At 36.6% G+C, this 27,724-nt stretch overlaps 1 protein-coding gene across 2 annotated transcripts in view; it reads right to left on the bottom strand.

The window, feature by feature from the left end:
* Positions 1 to 27,724, bottom strand: part of prex2 (phosphatidylinositol-3,4,5-trisphosphate-dependent Rac exchange factor 2) — a 152,908-nt gene that overhangs the window by 51,026 nt on the left and 74,158 nt on the right. For both annotated transcript variants that reach the window (XM_058765209.1, XM_058765208.1), the window contains exons 16-27: positions 25,646 to 25,788; positions 25,189 to 25,281; positions 22,486 to 22,634; positions 22,162 to 22,247; positions 18,017 to 18,153; positions 16,124 to 16,241; positions 15,174 to 15,358; positions 11,600 to 11,761; positions 6,991 to 7,210; positions 6,644 to 6,851; positions 1,617 to 1,796; positions 366 to 460 (exon numbers count right to left, since the gene is read on the bottom strand). In XM_058765209.1, the coding sequence (XP_058621192.1) occupies positions 366 to 460; positions 1,617 to 1,796; positions 6,644 to 6,851; positions 6,991 to 7,210; positions 11,600 to 11,761; positions 15,174 to 15,358; positions 16,124 to 16,241; positions 18,017 to 18,153; positions 22,162 to 22,247; positions 22,486 to 22,634; positions 25,189 to 25,281; positions 25,646 to 25,788 (1,776 nt within the window). The remainder of the gene's footprint in view (positions 1 to 365; positions 461 to 1,616; positions 1,797 to 6,643; positions 6,852 to 6,990; positions 7,211 to 11,599; positions 11,762 to 15,173; positions 15,359 to 16,123; positions 16,242 to 18,016; positions 18,154 to 22,161; positions 22,248 to 22,485; positions 22,635 to 25,188; positions 25,282 to 25,645; positions 25,789 to 27,724) is intronic.

Below are 27,724 nucleotides of genomic sequence, written 5' to 3' on the forward strand. Positions count from 1 at the left end.
TAGAGGATATCATCATTCAACACAGAGCCCTTAACACATTTGTTTCATTAGTGAGGTACTGCCATAACAATGCAAACAATTCTATCCTTCTCTCTCTGTCTTTCCTGTCCTTCTCTTTCTCCATCTGTTCAGTAGTTAGCATCAAATGGCCATCAGTTTGGCAGACTCTGTATTTTGGCGGGTTCTGTTTGACTAAGTGGAAAATGCGTGCTTGATGTGCAGTGCAATGAGATAAGAATCAATCTGAAAGGCATATCCAAGCACTTGCCAAATTTGATTACAGTCATGGAGGATTTATCAGGGAGGTGAACTAACAATGATGTTGTGGTGTCAGACGTGTGCAGGATGATGTCTGGTTACATTACCTGAGTCCATCTCGTCGCTGTGCACATAAGAGCTGCAGTGACTGCTACAGATGCTGGTGAACGACGCTATAGAGTTCCTGTTACTGTTACAATCACTGGAAGAAATCAGATGAAAGTGTTATGAACAAATAATATGAAAATTAATACATGACAGGATCACAATGGTGCTGAAGCAATCTCTTAAGATCACAGCAAATTTTTCAATCAAAATTATAATATAAGATAAAAAAAATAAATTAAGAAAAATCTTCTGAACTTATTCCTTTGTGAGTTCTGGTGCAAATAAAGCCGGGGGGAAAAAACAAAGCAAAGCAAAGTGAAGCAAAACAAAAAACAAAGCAAAGCAAAGCAAAGCAAAGCAAAGCAAAGCAAAGCAAAGCAAAGCAAAACAAAACAAAACAAAACAAAACAAAACAAAACAAAAACAAATCAAAGCAAAGCAAAACAAAGCAAAGCAAAGCAAAGCAAAACAAAACAAAACAAAACAAAACAAAATAAATAAATAAATAAATATATATATAAAATAAAAAAAGAAAAAAAAAGAAAATAAATAATAATAATAAATATATAATGTAAATATACATTTAACTGCAATTTTTATTAAACTTTTGTCATGACATTTCTTGACCAGAAAGAGGAAACTAACTGTAACAGACTGTTTATGTTGATGTCTGTTTATATAACACATACTTGTTTTGTGTTATGAACTGCTTTTGTACAATGCAGTTGTACTTTCGGATGAGACGTTAAACCGAGGTCCTGACTCTCTGTGGTCATTAAAAATCCCATGACACTCATCGTAAAGAGTAGGGGTGTATCCCCGGTGTCCTGGCCAAATTCCCTCCACTGGCCCTTGTCAATCATGGCCTCCTAATAATCCCCATCCACTTGATTGGCTCTATCTCTCTCCTCTCCACCTGTACCTAGTGTGTGGTGAGCGCACTGGTGCCGTTGTACTGTGGCTGCTGTCGCATCGTCCAGGTGGATGCTGCACACTGGTGGTGGTTGAGGAGAGACCCCCCACATGATTGTAAAGCGCTTTGGGTGTATTGCAATACACAATAAAGTGCTATATAAATGCCTCATTCATTCATTCATTCATTCAATGCATTATAATGTGTATTAAAAGGCATAACTGATGCATAAACACACTGAACACAATGTTGGGTGAAATCTGGCAGACATGATGTTTTAGAGAAGACACTACATATAACTGTAAAAGTACTTACTAGTTACTGTAAGACACATTACCTATAGGAGTCCCTGTTGCTGATGGTGTCGTGACCCGAGTCCTCCTGCTCGTCTCCGGTCACATTAAAACACACTTTCTTCCCATTGCGTTCACTTTTCTCGCTCTCACTCTCAGCTGAAATGTAGCTCTCAGTGGGCTTCCCTTCAGACCCTGTGGGATGTGTAATAGAGGAGAGCAAACTGTGGGAAATACAGAGAGAAAGAGAGAGACAAGGAGAACCAGAGAAAGATTAATCATACTTTAATCACACTGCAATCTATGTGCAATAAAAGAGTAAGAATCTACACCTCCAGAAACACATGTTCATGACTCACAGAAACAGAGGGAAAGACACATAACTCTACGACTCTTTCACAGTGAACCAGGGTTGGATAACACAATACATACTAGCAGTTTAAAACACAATAAGGCACAACATATGGAATAATTAAAAAAATAAAACAAAATAAAGCAATATATTTAAATAAAATGGCCATCTGTCCAAGGTGTTTTCCTCAACTATGTCACATATACACTGTAGCATGTACACCATAAGTGTATGGATTGAAGAATGGATGGAAAAATAAAATAAAATAAAATGTCTGTCCAAGGTGTTTTCTCAACTACTGTATGTCACACAGAATGTACAGTATATGGTAAGAATTTATGGAAAAATAAAATAAAATAAAACGGCCATCTGTCCAAGGTGTTTTCCTCAACTACTGTATGCTACATCACATATAGCTTACACTGTAGAATGTTTACCGTAAGTTTATGGTATATAAAATAAATTAAAATAAAATATAAAAAATAAATAAAATGTGTGTAAATAAATAAAATGTGTGTATATTGCACAATATTGTGTAAATATGTATGGAACCTTTATAAAATGGAAAATATTTTTCTTTTTATTGACTAGATATGCTGAAGACACTACATGAGCTGAATATTACAACAAAGATGAACATTATAGTGGGAGATATCTGTCATACAATATAACTTCCTCAAAGTCACAATATATAAAACAATATAAAACAATGTCTAAACTATTTTGTATCTAAAATGCAGTGGTCTCTTATTTAGTTTTTGTTTAATTTGTTGTGTTATTTATTGTCTTATTCCTGTTGTTTGTGGATTATTTCCATTGGTTTAAATTAGTATGTCTGTGGCTCATTTCCCTTGTGTTATGGTTTATTTCCATTATGTTGTGCATTTTTCTATTACACTTTCAACTTGCTTTTGTTATGCTGTGCATGCTTTCATCCAACTGCCACTTCCCAAAACCTAAAACACAGCACAGCGTGTCAGAGTGTTGAATGTGTGAGGATGACCAGGGCCAAACAAAATCACAACCTGTTTGTGCTTGGCTTCCGGACAACAACTCGAGGAAGTTCGAGGTCCTCAAAATATGGATAACATCAAAACACGCATATACAGCTGTGTCAACAGTTTTAACTCCGTTAGGAGAATGGCGAAGAAAATTTAGACGCTTATTCTTACACATGGGGACATTTAAGCCATATTTTCAGTCTGGTTTTGAGGCCCAGTCTCTCCACACATGAACATACTAACATGTCAAGCCTTGTTTGAGTTTCAGACAAACCCCTCCGGGTTCTTTTAATGAGAGGGGTCACATAAATATACTTTTGTGGAATATGTTCCCTTACGAGTGCAAACCGTAACTCTAATTCTCATCCTAACAATAAACAAAACCTCAACGAAATCACTTCCAACCCAAACCAATTCTGCGAGTGAGAACCTGAGGAAAGTTTCCAGTGACGCCTCGCTCGTGAGATCGCCTGAAGGCCTCTCCAGCTGCCCTAGTTCTCCAACTTTGCGGTTTTCTAACAATGTTACCTCCTGTCAAAGCAGACAGGTTGCCACCATAGAGTACCACTCTGTTGCCATTGAAAAGAGCACCCAGCACCGCTATTGGCTGGCGCTTAATAAGGAAGTGTGCACAGCATGGGGCCTCGAGGGGCACTGAGCATCAAAGTGAGAAGAAGTGGAGGAAGGGAACAATGATGAGAGTCTGCAGGGGAGATCTTGGTTCGGGTCCATGGGTCTCTCTGCCTATGGTCCTTTATACACGAGTGCTTTCATGTGACATGTGAGGCTCTTTACATTCAGCTAATGTCGTGCAGCTGACTCGGCACTTTCAACTATAATCAGAATGTGACTTCTGGTCAAGTCACACTTGCAAATACAAAAGAGATCACTATCTGAAACAGCTGAGAAGACAGATATGAAACATCTGCATTTAACTATAGAAGCCAAAGCCAAAGGAACAGAATTTAATATGGGGTTTATGGTATATGATCTATGTGGATAAAACGTTCTTTGATTCTTCTGAGCAAAGTAAAGCTGTCCGGAGAAGAGCTGCTTATGTGAACACTACTTAAAAATGCATTTGCAACCCATTCGGAAAACTGATTAATTAAATAACGCTATAGGAGCATCTGTTAATAAAGGGATAGTTCACCCCAAAATGAAAATTCTGTCGTCATTTCCAAAATTTTGTCTTATTTTTACTACACAAGTGCCTTGGAGTATTTCATCTTCTCAGTTTGATATTTACCTCCAAATATCCAAAGAGCACTGTTGATTACATGAAGAGACCAGTGCAGCATTCTCGGCTCCAGTTGTTTTGCCTGTTTTGTCTTATTTTAAATTGTTTAAGTCATCTTTATTTTACTCACCCTCATTTTATTCTAAACCTGTATGACTTTCTTTCTTCTGTGGGCCACAAAAGTAGATATTTTTTAAAATTGTTTTGTCCAAATAATGAAAGTGAGTGGGGTCCAAAACAACATTGCTGGCACCATTCATTTTATTAACATATGAAGTTCATAAGACTTCAAAATATCGTTTTTGTTTCCCATATAGTAGGAATATAAAGTCATACAGATTTGGAATGACAAGAAGCTGATAAAACATTATAATTGATGTGTCCCTTTAAGGCAGTTATACAGTAACAACAAACAGCAGGCAAGTCTTTCTGAACCACCCTCTTTGCCTTTCTTAGCCTTTTCTTCAACCTCAACAACTGTAGAGATCAATGCACTTCTTAATCCACAGCGGAGTCAGAGGCTTCCGGAAGCGACTCCGATGAGCTACTCGGCTGCTATTTGCCCCATTATTGCTGCATGACAGGGATGGCTGTCTGACAACCGCCTCCAGGCAGCCATTACAGCACTCCCTCTTGCCCAGGGCTGTGAGGAAGGTCATTATCTCCCCACCAGATCAAGGACGGCCTTGCCAATAAGCACACTCACAGACCTTCAGCCACTGACAAGCATATGGCAGCAGCAGTGAAAGGTGCCGCCCCCACCGCAGATCAAGACTAGCTGTAATTGCCATCATGTCCACCGAGGATCTGAGCATGTGATGTCAATGTAATGATGAAAATTCAAAGGCTGATGGGATAATGGATGTTTTTTTATTTAAACTATAGTTGCTATGAATAGCACTGGAAAGAACAGTGGGAAAGAAAGAGAATGTAATATAGCCTTGTTAGTCACTTGTGCCACTTTGCAGATTACTCAGGGAGAGTGACATTCACAGTGTACTGCATTAGTTCAGTGCTCTTGTGGCATTTATTTATTTATTTATTTTATTTTTGCAGATTTCCATTTTGGGATAGGGGCCTCAGAGTGTCCTATTTCCTTCAAGGTGTTAATGTGCTTCCAGAAAATGAAACCATCAACAGCTCGGCTCAGATAGGAAGAACCCACCCTCTTTTTACTAAAGTGTCACACACACACACACATTTAGTTGCTGGAGAAAAAAAAGGTAATTAGAGACATAATGCAAATTCCAGATGTTGGGTCATGTGAAATGTACAAAGATTACACGGTTGCTGGGACAGTAACATCCCATAGAGACAGTACTAAGAACTGTCACATCTAGAAACAATTTGCGTGATTTCTAACGTCATTTGATTCCAAATCCAATATCTGAATAAACGTCTCAAAACATTTACAGTCAAGGGAGATGTAAAATAATGCAAATAAGTTAACCTTCAAGTGTTTAATATAATTAGTTAACATCAACCCAAGATTTTACAATGTTTTTTTTGTTTTTTTATCTTTGTTTCTTAACAAAAACAATATCATATATTAACACCTAAGTAATGATTTAGCTAGAAAGCACAGTCAAGAAAACCATAAAAAATTAACAATTCTGAGAAAATATTTATTATTATTATTTTCTTAAAATCTCAATAACTCAGTTAAAGCACACTTGATAAAATAATAATATTAATAATAATCTTATTTTTATTTATTTATTTATAACTTCTCAAAACTTTTAATCTGTAAAATAGCACATTTGCACATTCATAATTCTATGAATTATCGAAGTCTATTTTCTCTATATTTTTATTACAATATAGTTATTATTTAATTAATTTATTGCCTATTCCCTTTATTATTAGTGTCATATTTCTTTTTATTACCTCAAATCATATGTATGTCTGCACTATGTCTGTAATTTCTGCACCAGAAGCTTCTGTCATCAAAACAAATTCCTTGTGTGTGTAACAGACTTGGCAATAAAGCTCTTTCTGATTCTGATTCTAAAGCTCTTTCTATTTTCCTTCTAACCTCTCGATCGAGGTATGTTTACATATTCACTGTAGCCATGGTTGTTTTGCACTGAACACCTAAATAATAATTTAGTTTTTTCTGATTTCTTTCCAACCTCTCTGTGACTTTAAAAGCATGATAACCAGGTAGAACAGTTCATTCAGAGGGTAGGCCACCAACAAAAGAATAAAGAGAATAATACATAAACCACAATGAAGGATCTCCTCCGATGAAAGATAATACATTTCTAATGATCAAGCTCTCTTTGTGATGAGTTACAGAGTTCTCTGGAAGCAAAGGGATGTAATACAGTTCAGTAACGACTGTTTCATTCTGAATCACTTATTGATATTGAATTTTAAGACAGATGTTGTACTAGGCTGAAAAGGAAAGCTATATATTCATGTTTTGAACATGTTCACATGAGCAAACAAAGATATTACCAAATAAAAATGTCATACTCATGAATCTGGGCGGCGTAGCACTCCATCTCTTTGACGACAGTGGTGAGTTTGGTCAGAAGTTTGTGGTAGGCGTCCAGGATGAGCAGGTCGTCCTCTCGGAGCAGGAAGCGCAGACCGTGACCTTCTGCCCTGCTCAGACTGTGTCCTGAAGGGGCGGCCATGCTGGTGATACTATGCTGGACGTAAACCATAGGGTTCAGCTTGCCTGAAATCACAAACCAGTAGAAAAAAAATCACTACTAAAATCCAATATTTATTTTATAGGTGTCTTTAAACTGGCCATTGCTTCCTATAATGAACAGTCTCTGCTCGTACATAAAATTTAGGAATCTATCTTTACTCACCCTGCTCTGAATTGCGGCCTCCTTTCTCCAGTGTGTTCTTCCTGTTATCCAGCTGGACTCCGAAGGCACTTCCAAGGGAAGTAGTGGTCTTGGGATAAGACACCTCAATTACATTGATGTGACAGTTGGTAGGGCAGAAGTCACTGCTGTGTAGAGGGGAAACCTTGGTCTTCGCCTGCTTGAACGTGGGCCAGGCCCTGTTCTTCAAAACCCGTGAAAACTGAGAGCAGAGAGACATTAGTGTAAGATACAGTAAATATTTGTGTGAATATGTGCAAGAGCTTATTGGTTATTCCTATGTAAATCATCTAAACCTGTACTACTGTACCCAAAACAACAATACTGTGTTGCTTCAACCAACCTGGCTTCAGTAAGAGTTAGCCGTAGGATCTTTGGATTGAGTCTGGTATGCTAACATGCTAAGCCCATGCTAAGTTCAGTACTTTCCCATCAAGCCCTGGTGCAGTATAATTTTCAGATTAAACTGTGAACACTAAAAAGTGTTTTGACCATACAAAAGCTCAGTACGGTATATACCAAACACACAATAAAAACACCAGTCCATCAACATCTCCAATCACCTGATGATGTTCTTGGTGTGTTTAACAGTAAACCAGTCTATGGTGGTTTAAAGGGGTCATATGATGCGATTTCTTGTTTTCCTTTTCTTTAGTGTGTTATGTAGCTGTTTGTGCATGTATAAGATCTGCAGAGTTACAAAGCTCGAAGTCTCCCACAAAAGGATTTATTCTATCTAAAAGAGAAGGCTGATCCAGACCGGGCTAAAACGCCACATTCAAACACGCCCCCACATGTCTACGTCACGATGTGGAAATATTTGCGTAATGCCGCCCAAATGTTCATGCAAAGAAAGAAGGCGTAGTTTCAGTAACCGCAGTAGTGTTGATGCAGCCATGTCAGGGAGATGCTGTGTGTTTCTATGCGAAAGCAAAAGCACTTTATTTGGCCTTCCGAAAGTAGATGCAATTAGGAATCATTAGTTAAAATTTGTTTACAACAGAACAGCACAACCCAAATGTTTGAATTTGTGCAACGCATTTTTTGGACGACAGTTTCGTGAAACTAGGAGAGTACAAGGCCGGCTGTGCACGAAGGCTATTTCCAAAAAAAAAAAAAAAGGGTAAATTCCGACTTTTCTATGACAATCTGGCACTTCTGAATCAGCGACTGTAAGTATGTTTTGTTATTAGTTTAAGTATTTGCTATTGACTGTTCAAATGCAGAGTTTTGCGCAGTGTAGAGTAACGTGTCGTGTATGTGTGTGTGTGTGAGGGGAACAGGGTCACATCACAGCAGAGAAAAAAAAAAGAAATCATAGCACGTCAGCTGTCTTAACCGCGGCTTGTGTGCAAATACATACGAGCATCGTCACTGTGTCTGTCACGTGACTCTGTTCCCCTTTCAGGCTTGAACTGATGGTAAAACTAACGACATTATTAACTGTCTTTATATTTACTTTGAAAGCTAAAGCTCGTGATTGTGGTAAGAGGCGTTATTTTTCCGACGCGCGCTTGTGGTGTTCGGCCAATCACAATGCACTGGGTCAGCTGGCCAATCAGAGCAGACTGTGCTTGTCGGAAGGAGGGGCTTTGTAGAAAACAACATGTTTGAGAGAGGCGGGGCATAGAGGAACTGCAATAATGTAGTTTTTGAAAAATAATGTGTTTTTTGAACATTAAAGCATGTCAACATATTCTGTTACACCAAATACACAAAATAATGATCTTTAAAAAAGCATCATATGACCCCTTTAAGGTCTTAGCTGGCACCTTAGGCTGGTTTTCATTGGTCAGGCTGGTGCATTTTGATGGCTTTAGAGCAGTGGTTATCAACTATCAGCAGTGAAAGAGAACTAACTTCACTATATGTGTGCACTGTCTGAGTTTCTGAGCGCTGTCTGAGAGGCGCGCGCACGTGAAGACAGTGCTTATATGTAGAGTGGGAGTATTAAACTGAGTTAGTTTGGCTGCTTTATAGGCCTTGAACAAAATAGACACACTTGTATAAGTCAAAATGCCTGTCTTTGCAAGTATCTTCATCTTAAGTGAAAGCAAACAGATAAGAAAGAAAACATGTAACAGTATTTTGGATCCGGTCAGCTCTTAAAGTGACAGCAGTCTAATATTCCTGCTGTCTGTCATTCATGTTAATCAAACAACAAATGAGAGAAAATCTCTCACTGCTCTTGACTAAATCACTTTTGTAATTTTAATAAGAAGAAATATTTAATCCCCACAGTGAAGAATATGCAATGTTTTTATACATTTGATTACTTTATACAATGCATGTAGCATTTCTTATTTATTTGTTCTACTGTAGTTTTTTTGTCCTATTGCTTGCGATTAGTTTGTTATTCTTATTTAATCGCTGACTATTTACTTGTTTTCAGTGAGCTTGAGTTTTTTTTTTTTTTTTTTACATTTGACAAGAATTATGAAATTTCTATGGTATCAACATTTTTGATATCATAAAGACCTTTTAAAGCAAAAATAACTTCATCATGATATATAGAGTTACCTTGAAATAAAATTACTCGTATCGTGATGTAAGATTTTGGTCATATCTCCCAGCCCTACTTAGGGGGCCTTCAAATAGTGTATTCAACAATGGGGGGCCTTGGAGCACAAAACATTTAAGACCACTGTTTTAGAGGACTGATTACTTTTCAGCTAGTCAGGCTGAGAGATCAGCTGGCTAATTAGCTTAATTTAGCAGAACACAAATGTTTTCATTGTAGAAGAACAGATAGACCAACTGAAGACCAGCTTGACCAGGTTAGAAGTGTCCTTTTTCAACATGTAGAAAATCAATCATTTATTTACAAATGGGGTCATTTATTTACAAAGCAAGACTGTTCTTGAATAGATCCATATTGCACCTGAAATTATAACTGATTTAAACTGTTTGCATTCAAAGTCATGGCTTCAGGCACAGGAGCATGTAATTGAATCGGTAATAGGCTGACAAGACCTCAATGCTCCCTTTGAGCAGGGATTTGAACCTCGCCTTTTTCCAACAATGACATAACGATTCTATGGTTGTGATCATGAATGGCTGTGGTCACGGACTACACTGGACGGGTTACAGCTGCCCTGGACACGTAGCCTCGCCTCAGACCGGACTTCCCACATTCCTGGCTAGCTTTGACAAACGGGGAGCTTCAGTGTCCGGGGTCCGGACCCTGCCAGACCTCTCACGGGGCCCTACTGAGAATGCAGCAGAAGGGAAATTATGCAATGAGACGGGATGTTCAGAGCTATTTATAGCCGGTGAAGCAACAGCTAATTAATCCAGTGCTGAGTGGGATGTTGAATCAGATCACAGGGAAAAACAAGGGAAACTGTCAGATGCTTGTGGACGTATTTTCCTTTTCTTGCTCCAAATAAGAGCAGCTGATGGAAATTAAAAATGACATTTTGCACAAGCCTGCTTCCCTTGGTACTGGTGGACTCGCATATTTCATCAATCAAGGCCAGCTGGTGTTAAAAAGGACAGGGTGGGACGGTTTCCTGTTCGGTAACCTAAATAGAAGTGCTACAAGTCAAGCGAAGTTTTCTTAGCTGCAGCCATCTAAAGGTCACCAGCCAGAAAAATGTATTAAGACATTGAAACTAGTTTTTAAAGCACAGAAAAATATCCACCCTACTAAAAACACCAGCATGTGGCATTTAGTTTTGGATGTAGGTGCGCAGGTGTCTCAAATTGTGTTTTGTAACTAGCATTTCCTGCAAGATTTAGTCAACAAGCTTAATCAGGAGGAAAAAAGCTAAAATGCAATTTTTGGCTACAGCTAAAAAAACAAAAAATTAAAATAAAATAAAATAAAAAAACGCTACAATGATTAGTTCAACCAAAAAATAAAAATTCTGTCAATGTTCCATAATTGAATATGCACAGTATAAATGCCAAGGGAGGATTTTCAGTGAATTTCAGTGAAATATTACAGTGTAAAACAATAAAACAAAAAGAAAGAAAGAAAGAAAGAAAGAAAGATTATACAAATTTTAAAACCAATTATTCAAATATAAAATAATAATAATAAGAAAATTAGAAAATGTATAAAAATAAGTAAAATATAAATAAAATATAAATAAAATATAAAATAAATAAATATCTGAAAAAATAAAACAATGTATACAAATAATAATAATAATAATAATGTTGACTTTTATATTTTACATATGAATTTGTTTACTTTCATTATGTTACAGTGATTTTGTTTGGAATGTTAAGTGTTTGATAGCATTTGCCCACATTCACTTCCACTGAATGAAGAAAAGAAAAGAAAAGAAAAGAAAAGAAAAGAAAAGAAAAGAAAGAGTGAATGATGACAATATTTTCACTTTTAGGTGCACAGAATTGCTTTTTAAAATGATATCTTTTCCTATTTTTTTTTTTAACTTATTTTAAATTTGCTTTTACTTTCTGCTAAAAATGCACAGCACAGTTGTGTTTTACAAATGCCATGACTCAAAGTTTTTCCTAGTGAACACATGGATATGCTGGTCCACCAGCTAGCCCAGCACTAACCAGTCCAGACCCGTTTTTCATTCTGTAAGAATAAGTGTTTCATACAATGCCTGCTAACCTTCCTGTAATTGGTGATTCTTCGATTGATATGCTCCAGTCTCTCGCCGCACATTGCACTGAACCTGGTTTGTAGGTCCTCAGGGATGAGCTCTGTGCTGGAGCTCAGTCGACTGCAAGTCTGCACCAACTGCTCATCGTTCCTGGCCAAGGCTTCTAAAATCTGACAAATCACACAAAGAAAGATACAGAGCATTAGTTCTGGCAGAAAAAAGGGCTTTGGTCATTTACCAGATGTTCTTTTCACCGTTCCTCTGTCAGTAATATGGATAAAGTGAGCAAAACTGCCGTAGGTCAAGTGAGTTAGAAACACTGCATTTTTGTTAAAACGAATTCAATCGGAGTTATATTAAAAGTTATCCTTGCTTTTCCTAGTGTTAGAATGGCATAGTGTTTTTTTCAACAGTCCAAAAGTAGTCAAAAGCGCATCCATCCATAATAAAATGTGCCTCATACGGCTCCGGGGGGTGAATAAAGGCCTCCTTTAGCGAATCGATGCGTTTTTAAAGAAAAATATCCATGTTTACATTATAAACACTTTTCTCTCACTTCCGCAAACTGTCATAGACGGAAGCCGTTCTGGGCGGATGACGTAGGACGTATGCATCGCACATGCGCCGGTGATTAGTAACGAACGCAGAAGCGACAGCAGAGACAGCAAAACAAACCGCTGGTCACGAATTAGAAGCACAAAGTGAGGATTTGTAAAGAAAAATGTCAGAGGATTTCGATATAAGCCAAGAGGTGACTGGTTTTCTTTTGCTAAAGTAAGGAAACTTTGCTTCCTTTGCTCCTGTAAACAAACTCACGAGACTAGCATATCTCACAGGCGATTGCGCAATGCATACGTCCTACGCCATCTGCCCGGAGCTTGCACGTACAACAGTTAGCGGAAGTAAGAGAAAAGTTTTATAACGTTTTAAATATTGACATTTTTCTTACAAAAACACATAAATTCGCTACAGGAGGCCTTTATTCATCCCCCACACACACACACATTTTATTATTGATGGATGTGCTTTATTTGACTACTTAATATAACTCCGATTGGATTCATCTGAAAGAAGAAAGTCATATACCCCTGAGGGTGCCTTGAGGGTAAGTAAAACATTTTTGGGTGAACTAACCCTTTAATAGTTGTATGACTGTAAAAACAGTATTACTTTACACTAAAACAAGACTAGATATTCTGTGAGTGTTTTACACAGTTAAGGCCATTCGAGTTCCAACGCGGTATGCAGTAACCATGAGTTCCCAGTTCATTCTCAATGAGGAGATTTTGTAACTGGTAGCAACACATGCCCTCAGCACAAGATAAATAGTTTTTATTGATTTATTTATTTGCAGTTGCCATGTAATGTTGCTCAATCAGCAACCATATTCCATATTGTATCATATTATTCATAAAATTTACTGAAGTCATGGAAGTTACATTTTAAACTAAAATTCATGAAAAGTTTCAAACTAAAACTAACATAAAATTATTTTTTACAAATATGTATAATTCAAATTATTATTGATTTTTATTTACTTAAAAATAAGTAAACAAATTGTCTGAATATATATATATATATATATATATATATATATATATATATACCTGTATATATAAACTAACAAAATTACCAAAACATTTTTCTCTAAAAGATGTTAATTAAATACAGAAATAAATTAATTAAATAAAAGTATTTAATGAATATATAATATAATTATCCTTTAGATGCAAATACACTTTTGCTGCTGTCTATGCAACCAAGAATAGGGCAATAAAAAATTAATTTAACACACACGGTGGTAGAATTATTTTCTCATAAGAGAGAGACGCCACTGCCCTGTGAGACTGTGGAGGAGAGGAGAAATTTAAGAACACACTGTGACCATAACAATTGCATGTAATCTGCCTAACAGCACTGAAATATGAAAATTTCTCTGAAGAGAGTTTTCTCAGAGGAAGTGCAGACCTACCCAAGCAGATGTTTGTAATAAGGCAGAAATTGCTGGCAGTTAAAGGAATTTAAAACAAAAAGAGAGTCTTAATATGTAGAACATGTCAATACATCAGAGTCCCATTAGCTTGCGTTTCTGAGACGTCACTCTCAAGCTGCGATGCCCCCACTGCTTGGCAATAGAACGCTGAACAGTCTTTTCTGACAGCTGTTGGTTCATTAACGTAGATTGTAAATCCACTTTTAGGAAACGAAATATGGCGTTCATTTGTAAACAAGCGTGATAAACAGCTATTCAGAGCAGCTGAGATCACACACCACAGGATGCAATGCGGTGCTAAACATGTTCAAGCTAACGTTAATAATCAACAACAGATATCACACTTCACATAACCGCATCTCTTTCTCTCGCCCTCCCTTGCTGATGCAAAAAAAAAAAAAAAAAGGAGAGGCGTGCGCACAAAACCTGCAACACTTGCAAAACTTGGAGAACACAATACAAAAACAACATGTGATATGCAGAACAACACTTGATTGCCAAATGGATAAAAAAAATAAAATAAAAAAAAAAAACAGTTCAGAAGTCTGGGGTCAGAAAGAATCTCTTCTCTTTTTTTTTTAAAGAAATTATTGCATTTATTATGCATGGATACATTAAATCAATCAAAAGTGACAGTAAAGACACATTTTTAAGATATCCATTTCAAATAAATGCATTACCGCAAAAATATTAAGCAGCAAACTTGTTTTTAACATCGATAATATTATGAAATGTTTCCAAATCAGCATATTAGAATGATTTCTGAAGGATCATGTGACACTGAAGACTGGAGTAATGATGCTGAAAATTCAGCTTTGCCCTCACAGGAATAAATTACATATTAAAATATATTAAAATAGAAAAAGATATTTTAAATTGTAATAATATTTCACAATATTACTGTTTTTGCTGTATTTTTGACTAAGCATGAGAGACTTCTTTCAAAAACATGAAAAATATATATTATTATTGTTACGTTTAACTACATTTTAAAATATTAAAAACTGTTAAAACAGCTATTTGTTGAGATGTAATATTGCACATTGCATCACTGTTTTACAGTAAAGTTGTGTTTATGAATTTCTAGCTGTCATGGCGTTCCATTATAGCTTTTTAAGATGTTTGATAAAATATTATAAATATTTTGCTAAAAAAATAATTATGTTGAGGGGTCAAACGAAAATGAAATTATCAGAGTCCGTAAAATAAAAAAAATATAAAAATAAAAATAAAAAAAAGCAGGAAAAATACTTTTTTAAGAGCAATAGTTCCACCCGAGTCATTTATGTCTCTTCCCTTCCTTAGTCTCCACACAGCGACAAGCTCTGTGATTTAAAGTGTTTATCCTTTTATTCCGCAGCAGGGGGTCGTAAAGACCACTTTCATTTGTCACACACACTTGGTTTAATATACTCTGCTGTCAGCTTCTATCAGTGGTTGTGTGTTACGCCTGAACTGTGAAGAGGCCTTTACAAATGTACAAGACAATCCCTGTCGTCTCCTCTGTTTCTGTATGAATTAATTCACTGGTGCTTTACAGCAGAGATGATGGCTGGTTTGTCTCTGTGGGATGACTCATGTGACTCTACCTTGGCCGTGAGGCTGAAAAAGCCTTTTGGTTCCACCATTTTCTCCAAGACATGACACTTCATCCCAGCCGTACTGTCGTACTCGTACATGACGCCGTACTCCAGATACACGTTATCCACCGTCAGGCTGACGTGATCTTTTTTTCCATCTATTATGGCGATTGTGTTGAACTTGTCCATGACTTCTGTTGAACACACACACAAGTTTGTGAGAAGACAAAAGAAGCACATACATAATCCAAAGCCAATATTTTGATAGCTAAAGCTCATCTAGAGACCACCTACTTCCTGCTTAATGGCAAAATACCAAATCACTGTACAAACATTATATCTATTTATATTTTATTAGGCCAGATAAGGTGAAGAAAAGTGTTAATCTTGTCAATAAAATTACTGATGAAAATGCAGCAATGCAAAATGTTTTTCGAGTTCAATAACTATAATGAAGTCAAAAAAGGCAAAAATGTGATGATATTATCATGATAATTAATTTTACTTTGTCTGTTTTTCCATCACATTTTCATCATTTCATTGTCAATGTGTATAATTAAATTGTTAAATTCAATCAAAGTAAATTAGATATATACAATCTTTCCATGTCCTGTGAATTCTACTGAAGTGAGACTTGTAGAGTGAATGAAGAAATTAAATTAAATGCATATTTAAAATAATATAAATGAAATAAAATGGAATAAAAATGAAGAACTTGCTATTACAACATATTGACTACATTTACAAAAAAATCAGTGCTGTTAATAAACCATGAGACATGAGTTGTTCCCATGTCTTGTGAATCCTGCATGAGGCTATCCTCATGTGGGACTTGTAGAGTTAGTCTCAGAGGACAAAGAAGAAGAAGAGTAAATATCAAGGCTAGAGTGAGAGGTTGAAAAAGTGTGTACTTGTGTATACAATACAATATGCATTTGCACTTGTGTGTGTAACAGCACCTTCAACTTTACACTCAAACACATCTCCGTTCTCCCCTGCGGCGGGCTTCTGATTGGTTCTCTGGTGGTCTTCCTGTGCACTCTCACTGTTGTTGTACACCCATTTAATGGAGTCTTGCTGCAACAAGAAACAACAAAACCTATTCAGACAGACTTGCTTTCAAAACATGGTTTGTGAGTTGATCACACACTCCCATCGGACACTAAAATCAAAAAGCTAAAACCTTAGTTTTTTTCTACTAGATAGCAATGAGGTTAAATGTAGAGGAAATGAATAACTTTCATTTAAAGGGATAGTTCACCCAAAAATGAAAATTCTGTAATTAATTACTCACCGTCATGTCTTTCCAAACCCGTAAGACCTTTGCTTATCTTCAGAACACAAATTAAGATATTTTTTGATGAAATCTGAGAGCTTTCTGACCCTGCAAAGACAGCAACAGAACTACCACGTTCAAGGCCCAGAAAGGTAGTAAGGACATCGATAAAATACTCCATATGATATCAGTGGTTCACGCTTCCGTGTCAGTCTTTGAGGTGCATGCGTGTGGTGCTGCTGATGCAGGAGCCGGCATTCTGACGTAGAACCCGGATGCATTGCACCTTGTTTACAAGCAGAAGAAGACGCACACTGTACATAAAACAGTGTTCATCAAGTGTTACTTATTCGAACCAGAATACAGAGACAATAAACTAAGAGAGACGGACGTAGAATGCGTGTCGAAGACTGACACGGAAGAGAAGAAATCGTTGAATAAAGTCATCATTTTTGTTTTCTCTGCGCACAAAAAGCATTCTCGTAGCTTCAGAAAATGAATGTTGACTATTTTAAAGATGTCCTTACTACCTTTCTGGGCCTTGAACGTGTCAGTGTTGCTGTCTATGCAGGGTCAGAAAGCTCTCGGATTTCATCAAAAATATCTTAATTTGTGCTCCGAAGATGAACAAAGGTCTTACGGGTTTGGAACGACCTGAGGGTGAGTAATTAATGACAGAATTAAAATTTTTGGGTGAACTATCCCTTGGCTGGGACATCTGAACTTTGCTTCCCATTAAGGTCAATATACTTCAAGAAAAATCAAAGAACAAACTGGTGTGGTCACATTTATCATCAATCGCACAAAATTGTTTGTGCGCAAAATCCAGTCATTTCAATGGGAATCTGCACAATTGGGAATTTCATGTGAGAATTTCATTCTTATGAGCAAAACTTTCCCCAAACATTTCGCAACAATTTCACGTTACTTGGTTTTAAAGTGACTTCTGAATGAACTGTGCTACATACATCGCTACACTATTGACAACAGACCTTTTTTGTTGTCACTTTTTCTGTATTTCTGTTTCTACTTAGCAGTATACTGCTGCTTGGTATTTCTTCCTTTTACCCCTAAGTGCTGAACAATAAAGAACTTCGCTATGAGTATATCAAGGCCTTTATATGCTTAACAGACTAAAGCACATCCACCTCAGCTCCGTTTCTGTCAATACCTCCCCTACATTTCCCTCCTCTGAATGGTGGGCCTGCACAGCAGGAGGGTGGGCACCCCCTCATTCTTTTTCCATGTCTGATGGAAACCAGAGTCCAGCCAGCGTGCCAACCACATCGTCCTACTTCAGCCTGTGCCAAGCCTGTCCTTTATTACCCTCCAACACAGGCCTGCCTGGCCCATTCCTTAACCTATATCCCTCACACCCCCAGCCAGCTTCCTGGCCTTCTTCCCTGCCCTGTTCCGCAAAATAAGCCATAACTGCTATTATTGCTGGGTAATGGCCCGGACAGGATCACAAAGGGTTCTGTTATGTGCTTTAAGCATTTAATATATACAGATTTACTAAGAAAGGTCAGGAATAGTGCATTTCCATGGAGGGGATGAGAGATGCTCGCAGTCTTACCTGTGTGGGATGCCGGTACTTCCTGCAGGCTGTGACGTGGGCGATGACACTGGCGTGGCTTTCTTTGCTCACATTGATGCCATTCACTTTAATAATGCATTGACCCGGGTGAAGGCCTGCGACTGCCGCAACGGTGCCTTTTGGGAAACAAGAAGAGAGAGATATTTGGCCAAATTCTAAGACAGCATTGCATATAATAGCAGAATGCAAAATGATGGACAATGCAAACAAAATTAGGTACTCAAAAGCATTCAGTATTGAAAAGCTTAGATAAAAACAATTCAGTGTACAGTATTTTAAAAAAGTACTATTTTACTCAATATTTTTATGTTCTATGTATTGCTATCCCTTACAAAAATTAACCATGGTTATAGTAAAAGTGTTGTAACCGTGGTATTTTGGCTTATTGATTAACATTTGTATAACTACAGTTTTAATACAAATAGCCTACCATGGTTAAACTATGATCATAGTAGCAAAACCATGGTTAATTTGTGGTTACCATGGTTTAACTACCCTGCTGAAAAAGGAAATGGTAATAGCCGGTCAGCAGATTGGATTTAGAGAGGTTTTTACCACTTCTTTAGCTGGTCAGGCTGGGAGAAAGCAGCTACTTCCAGCTTAAACCAGATAAGACCAGCCAACCAGCTTTTTAGCTGGTTTTTTTTTTTCAGCAGGGTAACCATATGTTTTTGTTTTTATTTGTAGTAAAACCATCGTAAGGAATGCTAACAAGAGTATTGTGCCATTAGCTTAGTGACATGCTAACATCAAACTATTCTCCTCTGGCTAGAAGGCTATTTGTGTACTATTTTACTTAATATTTGTGTGTGCTATGCATTGTTATTCCAACTGAAGTATCATGCTATTAGCAACATGCTGATGCCAAACTCTATTGATTCACCTGTGCTATTTGTGTACTATTTGTGTACAATGCTAAAAAGGGCATTGCGCCATTAGCAATATGATAACATCAAAATGATTCTCCTCTGCAGGGGGCTGTTGGTGTACTATTTTACTCAATTGTATGTACTACACATTCTTAAGCTAACTAAAGTGTTATTCTGTTAGCTTAGCAACATTTTGGCGCCAAACTCCTCTGTGGAGTGTTATTTTGTGTACTGTTTTACACAATGAGTTACAGCATGCGAACTTAATTGATTCTCCTGTGTGGAGTGCTATTTCCCAATGTAGAGTGTCTCAAATCGGTCACTTTTAAGAATTATGCTGGCTAGGGTGCTGCCTTAGAAGGTATCTGCCTATGTAGTTAGCAGACAGTGAGCTGGTTCACTATTGGAACAGAGCTTTTTGAGCTGAACAGATGTTTTTGTGCATACACAATGAGGAAGGGAGAAACATAAATCAACACAAATCTCCTAAACATTTTTACAAGCAGACCCATAAATAGCTACTTAGATGTATAAGCAGAGCATAAAAAATGGCCCAGATTTTCTCTGTATTAATAATTCTTTCATAGTTCATGTCTGAATGGCAGTGTGCAAAGTGAATGACACAGTTTGACCCTAATGTTAGGATCCGTCTAGCACAGATCCACTTGGCATGGGCGCCACTTACTGCATTACAGCAAGTGATACTAAACTGTAAAATAACGGTTAGTTTTCAGAAAAGTGAAACATCAGTAAAATCAGGACCTGTTTATCTGTAAATGATGTGTGGATCCTATAAAAGATGTCTGAAGGCTAGGCCAACATTTGAAGTTTCACTGCAGAGACTAAATATTCATGGTTTGCTTGCATAATCTCCTAAACAAGGCCTTATACTGAATATATTTTTCTGTATTAAAAGTGCACGCCTCTGAAAAATGTCCCTGTGTTTCTCTAATCACACTTTACGGTCTGAAGTCTTTACACTGCATTTTTTTTCACTGAGCAAACACTCTCTCACTTCTACAGCCAGTGAAACTCAGGCAAAAGCGATTTTTAAGAACAAGCAAGCACATTAGGCAAGGTAATAATTATCATAACTCCCCACTGAGCTTATGAACAGCAATCACCTGAAGGAGCAGTTGACCTTCTAAATCTGCACAGAGAAACTCAAATTCATGTTTCAGTACTACCCTGCTGAAAAGACTAGCTTAGGCTAGCATATATGTCTATACTGTACATTCCTCAATTTATTCTAGTTAGTGCTGGTTTAGGTACAAGCAAAACCCAGCTAAAAGCATGTTGACATGTCACCATAGTTCATCATGACAACTCTCAGAAGATTTTAGCATGGTAATGGATATGACAATTTTAATGTATTTGGTCTTGGTAGAATAGGTCTGCTGCGCTGCTGAATTGCTGCTGCTTTTAGTTATTGCTGTTGTTGTAGATTACTGCTGCTGCTCCTGCTGCTGCAAAGCAAGTACAGGAACTTGCTACCAGGTGTTCACAAGTCTTTAACCTGGAGTCTGAGTCAAGTCTCGAGTCTTTGGTTACGAGTCCGAGTCGAGTCTCAAGTCATTTAATGGCTCGCTAAAAAAAATTCCCATCCAGAATCCTCAGGTACTGAAATCTTCATATTTTTACGAGGTTTTATAGGCTATAGACAAAATATATGATCTATGATCCCCTTTTTTTTTTTTTTTAAAGAAGTGTTAAGATGTAAGGTTTATGTACATCCAGCCTGTTACTTATATGTTTTAATCCATTACCATGTTCAAAACAGTTTTTCTTTAATCAAATTCTACAACAAGAGTCTTATCTACCATGATACATAAGGAAATATGTGACACAGATATTAACGACCCTGAGCGCTTGTTATGTGATCCACTCCGCTGTTATGACGTGCTGCTCACTTAAAATGATGCTGCTGGATTCCGGGGTGCGGATGCGGTCCGCCTTTTGAATATCAGTTATATAAGTATTTAAGGATAAAAGACTCGAGTTGATTTTAAAACATTCACGAGTCCTTCTCCTCGAGTCGAGTCAAGTCTGGAGTCATTTCAGGTCGAGTCTGAAGTCAAGTCTGAAGTCTATAAAAATGCGACTCGAGTGCCCATCTCTGCTTGCTACTGCCAATTCATATGCTGATATGGAGCTGTGAGTATTTAAGACATACTGTTGCTGCACAAATAGCATATAAAATAACCTGCAGAGGATCTATACAAGTGGAGCTGGGGAAGGTGGAGGGTTTCATAGGAACTCTGAATGCGTGCTGCAAAATGCTCATGTGAATGCTAACCAATATTAAGTCAATATATATGATACCACACTATCTAATTTAAAAGTAGTAAATAACACATGCATAATTTCTGCAATGAAATTTATATGTTTTAGATAATGTTTCCTCAAAGTTTTTTTTATAATTAATTTTAAAATGAATGAATTTAAATAAATGAATTGCACTTGATAAAAATTTATTGGTAAAACAAACAGTTTTAGACTTCTCTTATGTTATCTTATCATAGTATATATATATACGACATTAAAAACAAATAAAAAGGAAGTTAACTCTTTAACAACAGCGTAATCAGTAATCTGGTAAGTTTGTGTGCACTAGGAATCATATTTTTTTTTAAAAGACCAGGTTCTCAGCAATGTCAAAATAAAAGTCCCACCATCTGATACTTATTGGCCAAACTGAAAAACTTAGTGATTATTGAAAAATACCAAATGTCAGCCAATATATCAGTCTTGGCAACATATTTTTGCATTCTTGCTAACTTCCACCAGAATCAGCCAGACTTTAAACCCTTCAGGCAAACGATCTCTCTCCAATAAAATAATCAAATGAATTGGATTTATACAGAATTTGAATTTGTAAATGACATATTTTGGATGCAAGTAGCTTCTGTTTGTTGTAAAGTGAGGCCTGTTCTTCTTCCATCTCTTATTCTCTTCAGGGATGACAGTGCAAGCTGGATTGTTTTTCTTTTTTCATTCATCTCTCACCATGTTTGATGAGAATGCACTGCAGACACAGCAGGAAGCGAGAGCTGTGCAGCTTGTTCTCTCTATATATAGATATATATATGTGTGTGTGATGCTCTTCTCAATCTGGCTCAAGTCAAGCCATGTACCTACAGCTCCAGCTGTGATCCAGCTGAGGTTCAAAAACACAGTAGGATATAAAGGGCACGAGTAACTTCCTTTAGCCCAGCTTAGTTTTTCTCTCTTCCTTTCTCTCTGTTTCGCTCTTACCTCTGCCAACCGCATGCACCACAGATGGCCCGAACCCCCGGATCTGAAAGCCCAATCCGTCTGCGGAGTCTGGGATCTTCACAGTCCTGTGGAGCAGATAGACAGACAGACATCAATTTGGTCGTCAAACACACCACATATTCCGGCCGTTGCTCCAAGCGTGTTGTGTATTCTGAGTTGCAGTCAAATATCAAGCTGATATTTGTCAATAAAAGGATGTTTATCTGGCAGGTTTCTTTATTTAATTGATATCAGGCTTTATAGACAGTCTGTATGGAGTTATGAATTCTTTAGATCACAGGAGACGAGAGGTTTTTCACTCACTCTCTGGGTTTGGTGCTGACCAGTACTCTGAGGGGACCTTTGCTGTGGAAGCACTGCTTTAGGAAGTTTTCCACTTCCTGGAAAGGTCTCAAGAAGACCAGGTCCCCATTAATAGCAAAGATCTTTTTCCCCACTTCCAGACCAGCCATCTGCACAAGAGACACACAGGAATGTCAAATAACCTCTCAACCTAGATATACAGTTGCTCCAAAATGATGTGGACACTTAAAAATGTGAGAATGACATTAGACAGCAAAACATAAAACAGTTATTTATTAAAAAAAAAAAAAAAAACTATGACACTTTCAAAGTAAATCATTTCACAAAAAAAGGTTTGAAATGTAATTTTGAATTAATTTATTTTATGAAATAATACTTATTTAACACTTGATTAATATTAATATTATAAATTCATACTTTGATTCAACAGATTAAACTAATCAAAGTGACAGTAAATTATTTTACATTGTTTCATAATACTGTACATGCTGTTCTTCTTCATCAAAGAATCCTGAAGAAAAAATATCAGTTTCCACAAAATTATTAAGCAGCACAACTGTTTTCATCATTGATAATAATAAACATGCTTCTTGAGCATCAAATCAGCATATCTGAATGATTTCTGAAGGATCATGTAACACTGAAGACTGGAGTAATGGCCACTGAAAAATCAGCTTTGTCATCAGAGGAATAAAATTATATTTAAAATATATTCAAATAGAAAACTTATTTTAAATTGTAAAAATATTTCACAATATCACTGATTATTTACTGTATTTTTGATCAAATAAATGCAGCCTTGGTGATCAATAAATCAATAATTCTTAACACCCTCAAACTTAGCTATAGTATAAAAATAGTATAGATAGTATAATTTTTTTTTTTTTTTTTTAATTGTTTGTCACATTGGATGAAGTTGATGTGATGAACCGACACCTTTGTTCATTTTGCTGTGCATACTTGAGGGGAAAAAACTATTTTAATGTTAATGTATACAGTATATCTTATGTACAGTATGGATGTGCAAGAATGGACGGCTGAAAGCATACATAAATTTTATTTTCACAGGTGCAGGGTTCAATCCTTTCATCTACATGTGCAACTTCCTGCTCTGAGCTCTCAAGTGGATGTAATTCATTCACTCTGTGCTTCACTGAATGGATTGGACATGTCTCTTGACAGCTATAAATATAACCATTCTTCTCTTACAATAAAATGCACAGTCCTCCGTTTCCGGCTCATGTTTTTCCTCATTGAGAAAAACGCTTGGGCAGCTTTTCCTTTTTCTGTTGTTTTCTCTTTCTCTTTTTCATTCACTTTTCTCTTTTTATTACAGCGCTTTACCTTATCCTCTCTGTCTTGGTCGCTGTCTTTTTTCTGTTACAAACACGAAAGTCCATTTTGCTATTTTTACAAGACAGCTCTTCATCTATGTAAGTGCACAGCTGGATTTTATTGCCTTTTTTCACTCTGCTCATCATTGGAAACAGATCCACATGCAATGCAGCGTGGAGCCCCATACTGTGACGCACAAGTTATTTCAGGTCTGGGTAGCATTACTCTCTCTACGTCAGAACCGAGCCAGTTCACTTGACCACATTTACCAGGGTTTGATCTAACAGATCGAACATATTAAAGCACTAAAAGGGAACCTCAAGACTGGTGTGATTTGAGGTCTATTTGTGTTATAAGCCCACAACCGCAAACATCAAAATGTTCATTACCACATTAGAGAGTGTTGATTGTTAATTATCAAGGTTTAAGGATCAATTGATTTTTAAATGCCTAATTGGTCTGATCGAGCACAAGCCAACTAAAAAATTAGCTTGACAACAGGTGTGTAAATTCGTATTAAAACCCCTCACCTTCTAATTTTGCTATGGTAAGAAATACATTGGAAAAGCCAATTTATTAAAATGAACAAAATTCAAATAACCATAAAATCTACCCTAGTGAAAAATGTATTTATGTACTTAATAAAAATACCTTGCAATTGTACTTTTGGTATACTAAACTGGTACAATTAATGTATTTTAATTAACAACTAATTTTGTACTTAATGCACTTTAATTGTGCAGAAGTAGTGCTGAAGTCCAAGTAAAGATATACTGAAGTGTATTTGTGACTCTGGACCACAAAACCAGTCATAAGTTGCACTGGTATATTTGTAGCAATAGCCAACAATGGGTCAAAATTATCAATTTTTCTTTTATGCAAAAAAGCATTAGGATATTAAGTAAAGGTCATGTTCTGTGAAGATATTTTGTTAATTTCCTACCATAAATATACCAAAACTTAATTTTTGATTAGTAATATGCATTTCTAAGGACTTAATTTGGACAACTTTAAAGGTAATTTTCTCAATATTTTGATTTTTTTTTCACCCTCGGATTCCAGATTTTAAAATAGTTGTATCTCCTCAAATATAGTCCTATCCTAACAAACCATACATCAATGAAAAGCTTTTTATTCAGCTTTCAGATGATGTATAAATCTCAATTTCAAAAAATGTACCCTTATGACCCCTTTTTTGGTCCAGGGACATATTTGATTGTGCTAAAGTGGAATTATTGCAAGTATACTTCAGGTACACTTTATATATTTTGCATTTAAAGGCCCTTTATGGCTCAAAAGACCTTATGACTCAAATAAAATACTATTTCTTGTTTTTCTAAATCACCAACACAAAGGTATCACACGCACCTCAGCATGGCAACCTTTCTCCACTGATTTGACGATGGGCACTCTGTTTCGGTCTTCTAGCGTGAAGCCATAGCCTCCTTCACTTGGCTTTATCTGAAATCAGAGTACACATTTCACAGTTATCATGACTTAGTAGCTTTGGCTTTGTCATACAGTGACATTTTATTACAATTCATGTTTTGGAGCTGCTCCTTGAATGTGAACTTCAGTCTCTCATGAGCCAAAACTGTCAAACCAGTTGACTGCATGTTTAAGTGTAATGAGAAGCTGGTTTAGAAACAGTCAAGCATAATTACTGGTGACGACTCTAGAGTCAGAGCTGGCCCGAGTTCAGACCCCCCGTACGTGCCGAAGCAGAAAAGCCCCATGTGAGTGGATGAAAACCACATGGGCTCACGCCAACGTGCGCTATTGTAAGTGGCATCAGCTGTAGGCGATTACAGACGACATCTCTCACCAGCAGCGACTTGGCGATGACATTCTCCACTATTTTTAGATCGTGCTTTATGGGCTTGTGTTTGGTGTTGGAACCCTCCATCTCCTCGTCGGCAAAGAAGCGAAACAGAAGAGGCTCGTCCTTAAATTCGCTTTTTTCCAAAACTGCAAAAAGACAAAAGCAAAGTGTTTTAAAAGTTTTAAAAGAATATATATATATTCACCCTGTAAAAGAGAAGGGAAAACACTCACATGCAAAATATTGACTTGTACTGTTCAGCCTATAACATTAAATATTAAAATAAACCAATATCAAAACAATTAATTTCATTTTGCTTCATTCTAATGACGTTTATTTACTTTTGCATGAGTTAAATTTCCAAATAATTAAACAATAATAAATAAAAATAATAATATTAAAATTTCTATTATTATTACTGTAAATTATTATATTATACAGTATTATATTATATTATAAATTTACTTTAACTTAACTCTTTTTTATATATATATATATATGTTCAAGGACATGTTATTTGACATCTATTCAACTTCATTTGACTTTGGTATCTGTTTTTCTAAAGTCGTTCTATAACACACAGCAAAAAGGAACTTTATAGCAACTACTTTGTTTTTGTTTTGGCTGCTGCTTGTCATGCAGCAGATGAGGATCAAATTAATGTGAAAATTGAATTTGTGTGCCACACAGAAGAGGGAAACACATAATGTACTGGAATGACAAGAGCTGTACAGAGAGTTTCAGAGGGGAAGCCTTTTCTATGGAAAGTGGGTCTCATGAAAAGGAACAGGCCAGGATTTCAATCTGTCACCCCGGCAACATGGGCTCTAAACAATCCCTTCACTTTTGTAGCAAAAATACCCCCAACGAGAAAAAGAGGTCCAGTGTTCTCCTGCACACTTCTATAGGCGAGATTAGATAAAGCTGAATTAGCTTTAATGGTCACATAACCCAATGAATCATCTTAAATGGATGAATGCCATGATCGCATACAAGGCCAAAAAATAAAAGCACAGCCAGTCAAGTTATTACGTTCTATAAATTCGTTGGTAGTTTGCCGCGATTGAAACTCAATTGCAGGCTGTTGGGAGCAGCCCATGTTAGACGATAAATGAGTCACACGAGCATGATGTGGACTTTGGCATTGAGTGCCCTGAAAATGAGACCCGAATCCTGCAAACAAACAGTTGCCATGACAACTAGCCAGTCAAACTTGGATTGTGGAGAAGGTCAAGGTTGTTGTCGAGAGAGAATGTGCAGAATCCAGTTAGAGGAAAAGTTTTGCAATGTGAATTCACCTCATACACTACAAAAATAATTTTCTTAATTAATATTTTGTTATGCTTTGAATGTCCTGAAAACAAAATACATTTACTCAAGAAGAATCTATCTATCTATCTATCTATCTATCTATCTATCTATCTATCTATCTATCTATCTATCTATAAATTATTCTCTTTCATATTTCTCATATCTGAGTTTCTCCCTTCATGTGATTGCTTTTTCAGTTGTGAACAACTGTTATTTTTAACGAATGATTAAGTTCAATGTCATACTCAGAAAAAAACACAAAAAGACGCTTGTCACAACACATTGAACAAATCAAAAAATGAATCAGTGAACAAATCAACCCCAGTGAAAAATAAATATACTAAAATATATTTGAAATACATTTATTTCATGCTAAGTATACTACAAATACTTTTACTAATTGATGTATTTAATAAAAATACCCTGAAAATTGTACTTTTGGTATGCTAAACTGTTAGACTTAGGGCCAGATTTACTAAACAGGACGAATTAACTTGAATTGAAATTAGATTAGAGCGCAATTAGATAAACGCACCAATGGGAGCGGAAAATTCTGCGTGTGATTTACTGACAATGTGCATCATTTCTATAATGATTTTTGTGCGTTAAATAATGGCGCAAATACCGAATTTGACGAGCACGATTCATTTTAATACTCTCCTCCCATAAATTTTGCATCTGAAAGGCGCAAAAATAACTGTGTCCACGCCTTTTCTGCGCTAATTCTTTACTGCGTATCTTTAGTAAATCCTGACAGTACTATCGGTTTAC

This window comes from Onychostoma macrolepis, chromosome 24 (assembly GCF_012432095.1).
Source record: "Onychostoma macrolepis isolate SWU-2019 chromosome 24, ASM1243209v1, whole genome shotgun sequence".
Classification (NCBI taxonomy): domain Eukaryota; kingdom Metazoa; phylum Chordata; class Actinopteri; order Cypriniformes; family Cyprinidae; genus Onychostoma; species Onychostoma macrolepis.